Source organism: Hypanus sabinus, unplaced genomic scaffold, assembly GCF_030144855.1.
Source record: "Hypanus sabinus isolate sHypSab1 unplaced genomic scaffold, sHypSab1.hap1 scaffold_259, whole genome shotgun sequence".
Classification (NCBI taxonomy): domain Eukaryota; kingdom Metazoa; phylum Chordata; class Chondrichthyes; order Myliobatiformes; family Dasyatidae; genus Hypanus; species Hypanus sabinus.
In genome coordinates this window covers 126,896-133,981 of record NW_026780717.1, presented here as the reverse complement: position 1 = coordinate 133,981, position 7,086 = coordinate 126,896, and the positions used below count along the sequence as shown (strand labels likewise).

Genomic DNA, 7,086 nt, shown 5'->3' with positions numbered 1-7,086 from the left:
GACAAATTTAACTTCCTGGCTGGCAATAAATGGTACAACCAACTCCTTTGAGACAGCAACTTCTTTCTTGAGCCTTAACTTATCTGTCAGAACCTGCCTCTGTCTTTTTCCTTCTTCCCTCTGTTTGTCTGCTTCCTCAGCTTCAAAACACCTTTTTTTCTGCTTCCTCCCTCTGTTTGTCTGCATCAAACCCCCTCTGTCTCTTTTTCTTCAGCCTCTAATCTAAGTACATCAGTCCTCAATTGTTCTAGTTGTAACTGGAACTCCTCTTTACTCACAGGAAACCTCTTTAACACTTCCTTATCAAATACCTTCATAGATATATAGTGCTCAACTATTTTCCTCTGAATTTCTGGCTTTTTCATAGTCCCCTGTGGCGTCTGCAATTCGCAGCCGCACCATCAGCCGGGCCTATTAAAGTGTCCTGTAGCCGACCGTCCTCCTGATAACCTGGGAAACGACTCAGTGGCTGCATGACACCAGCCTATGTAGATGGGGCTGGATAATTGGATTCTGCTACAGCCAGAGGGGTGTTCTCTGGTGCTACGTCATTTATGGCATATCTTTTAAAGGAGAGGAATGTTTTCTGTCCCATGCAATTTACTATTGAATGGCCAGCATCCAATATAAGCCCACAGCCAGGAGCTGAGTGGTGTCTCTAGGTCTGAGGAGTATTTCGCTGCATTGTTGTAACCCAGTTTTGTTCTGTTTAGCTGATTCAAGTTTAGCTGATTCAAGTTTAGACTCTAGAACAGTTCTGTTGAGTTTATAAACACTTTGGGTAATAAAACCCCTATTTTTTTCACCTTTACCTGCTCTCCCAGTTTTATGCTTACCCTGCTCCTTCACACCCCCTTACCTCATTGACGTTCAATCGTCAGCAATTCATTCTTTTTAGCTTTTCCTAATACCTCAGGGGTTGGTGCTTCCAGAATTATATAAATATCCATTGCTGCTGATTTCCACACACAAATAAATCAAAAGGGATCACCCCAATCAACTCGATAATGAATCGATCAATATTTCCCCAAGTTTGTTCATATCCCGGACGCAGGATGCAATTTTGTTATGAACCGTAACGCTTTAGAAACAAACCAGCAGCAATAGACTACACCTGGAGTCTGGTTTTGATGTTAAAACCACTATCTTTATTAATAACTACTTATAATATTGTAACTTAAACAAGATAAACAGAAGTTAACAGTGTTTTATTTGAATAAATGTGTGTAAATATAACTCCCAAACTACTGAGCTCGGGGGAAACAAGGCTTGGAGTCTTGAGATAGTAAAGTATGAAAGCTCAGTTCATCCACGCAATAGGTGATGAGGGAGATATTTGTAATCCGGGGTAAATGTCAAGAGAAGGCAATTATGTTGAATTCCACAGGTTCCATGGTGGTAAAGCGAGAGAATAATCGCTGTAGATTTAATCCATCGTCATTCCACATCCAAATACGAATTATCACCAAAAGCAAATTGTCACAAGGGGTATCGTCACCACACCCAGGCAAGGGTCAACACATCAGTGGTCTTCACATGATACCCCAAATCAGATCCACTCCTATGGATCAAACGAGGTGACCACCACACGTTCGATGTACGATGAATCGATAACTAACCCACACTTGTGGGCATAGGAAAGTTCCAAAGATTGACCCTTGGCCTTTAGTTCCCTGGTTTTGATCCTTTCATTTTTCCTCCTTCGTCTCCGTCTGACTCTGAGTGTCTGTGTCCTCGGTTAAAACTAAACAAGTTGTGAGCGATGTAAACAAGCTGCAAGGCCGACTGATACACCTTCTTAATCTGTTCTCTCTCTTAAAATGACAGTCCACAGCAAACAAAACCCAGGGATTCATAACAACAGCCACTCCCCATTGTGAACTGACTGGTGTGCCAGTAATTGGGACGACTGACTGAATCCTTTCCCACAGACTGAGCACGTGAACGGCTTCTACCCAGTGTGAACTCGCTGATGTACCAGTAGGTCAGATGACTCACTGAATCTCTTCCCACAGACCGAGCAAGTGAATGGCTTCTCCCCAGTGTGAACTCGATGGTGTCTCTGTAGGTGGGACGACAGTGTGAATCCCTTCCCACAGTCTGAGCAGGTGAATGGCTTCTCCCCAGTGTGAACTCGCCGGTGACTCTGTAGGTTGGATGATTGACTGAATCCCTTCCCACATTCTGAGCAGGTGAATGGCTTCTCCCCAGTGTGAACTCGCTGATGAATCTGTAGTGTGGATGACTGTGTGAATCCCTTCCCACAGTCTGAGCAGGTGAATGGCCGCTTCCCGGTATGAACTTGCTGGTGTGCCATTTGGTCAGATGACCGAGAGAATCCCTTCCCTGAAATTCAGCAGATGACCAGCCTCAGCCCAGTGTGATCGGACTGGTCTGTCCGCAGGTGGGATGCCCGACAGAATCCTTTCTCACACACAGAACAGATGAATGGCCTTGCCCAGTGGGAACTTGCTGATGTACCTTCAACTGAGATAACCGAGTGAAACCATTCCCACAGTCTGAGCAGGAAGGATGGTCGATTGAATCCCTTGCTCCACTTCTTAAATATCGGGACAGAGACAGCAAAACTGCCGTGCCGTATCTGAGATTCGTGGAGACAAATTCCTTCTCGTTTTTAACCTGTAAAAAGATTTACATAATCCATCAATTGGTTTAGGACAACATCTGAGATGAAATTACTTGAGTTGCCGAGGTTTGATCTCGTATCACACTGTTACAGTGATGTTAAACCCAAGTTGGACAGAGAAATCATCTCCTGACTGTGCACAGTGCTGGTATCTGGAATGACCATCAATTCTCTGATGCTCTTCCTGTCTCTATAAGAATGGGGCATTTCTGCCATCTCGAATTTGTGCCTTGGCTCAGTTTGACTCTCTCTAATGCTCGTATTCCCTGTTCCTGCTGAGCAGCACGGGTGCCTGGCCCCACAGTATCTGAAACGCAAATAGTCTTTCTTGACGTGCTGCTGGGAATTCTTTTATGTATTATTAACTTAAAGTGCCACCGTTTTTACGCCATATAAAAAATTCCTGCTGAGATGAATGGTTGGTCCACACAGCTGTTACAAGTTCATAGAGTACATATTAGAATTATTTCAGGATCCTGTCACAGTCGTAGAAAAATACAAAACAGAAACAGGCCCTATGGGCCATCGAGTTTGTGTTGAACCATTTAAACTGCCCACTCCCATACCCCTGCCATCCAGGTACCTATTACAAACCTCTTAAATGTTGAAATCGAGCTCACATACACCTAAAAAAGGCTCTAAGCATAAACAAGGAAATTATGCAAACAACATTTCCAGAAAAGTTGGGATATTTTCCAAAATGCAATAAAAACAGAAATCTGTGAAATGTTAATTCACATTAACCCTTATTTTACTGACAAAAGTACAAAGAAAAGATTTGCAATAGTTTTACTGAACAACAATTGTATTTTGTAAATATACACAAATTTAGAATTCGATGGCTGCAACACACACACTCAACAAAAGTTGGGACAGAGGCATGATTACCATTGTGTTACATTACCTTTCCTTTTAATAACATTTTTGAATCGTTTTGGAACTGAGGATACTAATTGTAGTAGATTTGCAATTGGAAATTTTGTCCATTCTTGCTTGAGCTAAGACTTCAGCTGCTCAACAGTCCGTGGTCTCCGTTGTCTGATTCTCCTCTTCAAGATGCGCCATATGTTTTCAACAGGAGATAGATCTGGACTGGCAACAGGCCAGTCAAGCACACGCACTCTGTGTCTGCAAAGCCACGCTGTTGTAGCCCGTGCGGAATGTGGTCTGGCATTGTCCTGCTGAAATAAGCATGGACGTTGTGGGAAGAGACGTCACCTTGACGGCAACATATGTCTCTCTAAAATCCTAATATATGCCTCAGAGTCAGTGTTACCTTCACATACATGAAACTCACCCATGCCGTGGGCACTGATGCACCCCCATACCATCACAGATGCTGGCTTTTGCACCTTTCACTGATAACAATCAGAATGGTCGTTTTCACCTTTGGCATGGAGAACTCAATGCCCGTTTTTTTCTTAAAACTAGCTGAAATGTGGACTCATTTGACCACAGTTCCACAGTCTTTCAGTCCATCTGAGATGAGCTCAGGCCCAGAGAACTTGCTGGCGTTTCTGCATAGAGTTGATGTATGGCTTCCTCCTTGAGTAATACAGTTTCAAGTTGAATTTCTGGATGGAGCGACAGACTGCATTAAGTGACAATTGTTTTCCGAAGTACTCCCAAGGCCAGATGGCTGTAATTGTCACAATAGCATGACTGTTTCTTAGGCAGTGCCGCCTGAGGGCTTGAAGATCACGTGCATTCAACTGTGGTTTCCGACCTTGCTCTTCACGCACTGAGATGTCTCTGAATTCTCTGAATCTTTTCACAATATTATGTACTGTAGATATTGAAAGACCTAAATTCTCTCATGAATTTTGGCACAAAGGGGTGAGCCATGAGCCATCCTTGCTTGCAAAGACTGAGCCTTTGATGGACGCTACTTTTATACCCAGTCATGATACCTCACCTGCTACCAATGAGCCTGCTTCATGTGGAGTCTTCCAAACCGGTGTTACTTGAATATTCTGTGCACTTTTCAATCTTATTTTAACTCTGTCCCAACTTTTGTTGAGTGTGTTGCAGTCATCAAATTCTAAATTTGTGTATATTTACAAAATACAATTAAGTTGGTCAGTAAAACTATTGAAAATCTTTTCTTTGTCAGTTAAATAAAGGTTCACGTGAATTAACATATCACAGATTTTTGTTTTTATTGCATTTTAGAAAATATCCCAACTTTTTTGGAAATGGAGTTTGTACACTGCTTTGAGGGTTTGTTGGAAGTATACAGAATTATAAGGGTATAGATAGAGGTATTTGCAAGCAGCATTTTCCACTGACGTTGGGTGGGCTGACAAGCAGAGGTCATGGGTAAGTGACTTCACCATTTATACAATACGATACAGGCCATTCAGCCTACAATGCTGTGCCACATATTACTTACTTTTGAAATTACCTAGAGTTTCCCATAGTCCTCTATTTTTCTGCGCACCATGTACCAGAAGCCTCTTAAAAGACACGATTGCATCCGCCTTCATCACAGTCGCCGGCAGCCCATTCCAGACACTCATCACTCTGCGTAAAGAAACTCACCCCTCGTGGTGATATCACGTGCCAGGACGTGACTGGACAGAGTTCTGAGAATGCGCAGAAATGAAGAATGATCGAGAAGCATGGCAGTGTAAAACGTGGTTTTGTTGCTGTTAAATAAAAGGTCAATTCTTCCCTAATATAGTTTGTTATGAGTAACCCGCGGTCCGTATAAAGAGCACAACACCCCTGACACCTCCTTCGTACCTGCTTCCAAGCACCTTAAAACTGTGCCCTCTCCAAAGGTTTTCTCTTGTTTGTGATTGGAGGTAGAACAAAGAAGATTTTCTCAACTGGTGATGTAAAATATTTTGTTCCCTTTCGCCGAGTTCCTAATCCTTGCATTTAAATAGCTGGATCTCAGCTCTGTTTGAGAGATCCATCGGTTCCCATTCCCTCAGCAGCCGGAAGCTTCCCAGGGCCTGTGTACGGATCGTGGGGCTGAGAGAAGGGGAAGACAGCAGGACTGTCCCGGGATTGCGGGTCACGGTGTCCGGCATCAGAGCAATTGTTCCACACTCGGTGTTTAAGATAGCCGCCCGTAGATTCATTCTTACCTTGAACGCTCCTGCTGAGTCCTTTTGTGTACAGCGCGCATGCGATCTAAATACGTCAACAATCTTGACGCCTGCGCATTTGATTGGTGGTTCAGAGGCAGAGAAATTTTAAACGCACGGTTTTATGGGTAATCACGGTGCCATAAAAAGTTCCTGCAAGCACCGGTTTTATGTCCACACCTCAGGGTTTTTTTCTGTGCAGAAAACTCAGCAGCTCTATTAACGTAGAAAGCGGCTCCCAAAAACAATATCAACAGGCATTCTGTTTATCTAATGCCGAAGTACAACCCTCTTACAAATGAAGATATAAAACACAAACGATTCTGCATTCCACAGACACACAAACACACAATGCTGGAGGAACTGTGCAGTTCAGGCAGCAACTAAGCAGAGGAGTACACAGTCTAAGCATGCTGAAGGGGCTCGGCCTAAACGTTGTCTATTTATTCCTCTCCACATTTTCTGCCTGATCTGTTGATTTCCTCCAGTATTTTGCAGAAATTAACCACTTTTTTTTCAATCAAGCAGTTTCCAAATGTGTCTGATCTTTCATTTGTAGCCACATTCTGCAGGTTCGGTTTGTCTTCTTCCTCCTCCTTGTAAACTCCAGGCCCCATCTCTTTCTGGAGCCCCAAATCCCTGACTGGCAACTTGGTTTCTGACTCTGCTCCATTCACTCGCTAGTCTGCTGTCAGACTTCAGATGTTCATTGTAACAACACAGCAGTTCGAAGCGAAGACCTTTGAAATTAGTGAGAGTGACCTAAAACGTTGAAAAGGGCGGGTAAGAAGGAGTTTAACTAACTTCGTCCTGAGCCCTGAACAACGTCACAACCGCAGTGAGCTCATCGTCTTGTTCAGCCCGGAGAAAATCATGCAGGAAATTCATTCAGGTGTATAAGATGATGAGAGGCATTGGTCGTGTGGATAGTCAGAGGCTTTTTCCCAGGGCATAAACGGCTAACACGAGGGGGAATAGGTTTAAGCTGCTTGGAGGTAGGTACAGGGGAGGCGTCAGAGCCAAGTTTTTTTTTAAACAGAGAGTGATGTCTGTGTGGAATGCACCGCCTCTATTTTATTAGAGGCGGATAAAATAGGATCTTTTAAGAGACGCTTAGATAGGTACATGGAGCTTAGGAAATAGGTGGCTATGCTGTAGGGTAATTCTAGACAGTTAAGAGACTAAGTTACATGGTCGGTACGATATTGTGGGCCAAAGCATCAGTAATATGTTGTAGATTTCTATGTTTCTGTGAAATTCAAGGGAAATCTCCTATCCTACGGAGTAGTGACTAGTTGCAATCTGTCATCTCAGGGAGGGTGAGAGGGGAACGGCAGGGATAGA

General features: G+C 43.5%; 1 protein-coding gene across 5 annotated transcripts; it reads right to left on the bottom strand.

The window, feature by feature from the left end:
- Positions 1-1,211: 1,211 nt before the first annotated feature.
- LOC132388050 (zinc finger protein 239-like) lies at positions 1,212-5,907 on the bottom strand. 5 transcript variants are annotated; one of them, XM_059960406.1, is made up of 3 exons: positions 5,743-5,764; positions 5,040-5,232; positions 1,212-2,640 (listed from the first exon to the last, which is right to left on the bottom strand). In XM_059960406.1, the coding sequence occupies exon 3, from the start codon at positions 2,315-2,317 to the stop codon at positions 1,952-1,954; it is 366 nt and encodes a 121-aa protein (XP_059816389.1). In that variant the 5' UTR covers positions 2,318-2,640; positions 5,040-5,232; positions 5,743-5,764; the 3' UTR covers positions 1,212-1,951. The 5 variants fall into 5 exon arrangements, with proteins under 5 accessions (XP_059816389.1, XP_059816387.1, XP_059816388.1 ...); XM_059960404.1 differs by having other exon boundaries at positions 5,040-5,907; XM_059960405.1 differs by having other exon boundaries at positions 5,052-5,907.
- Between the last annotated feature and the right edge of the window lie 1,179 nt (positions 5,908-7,086).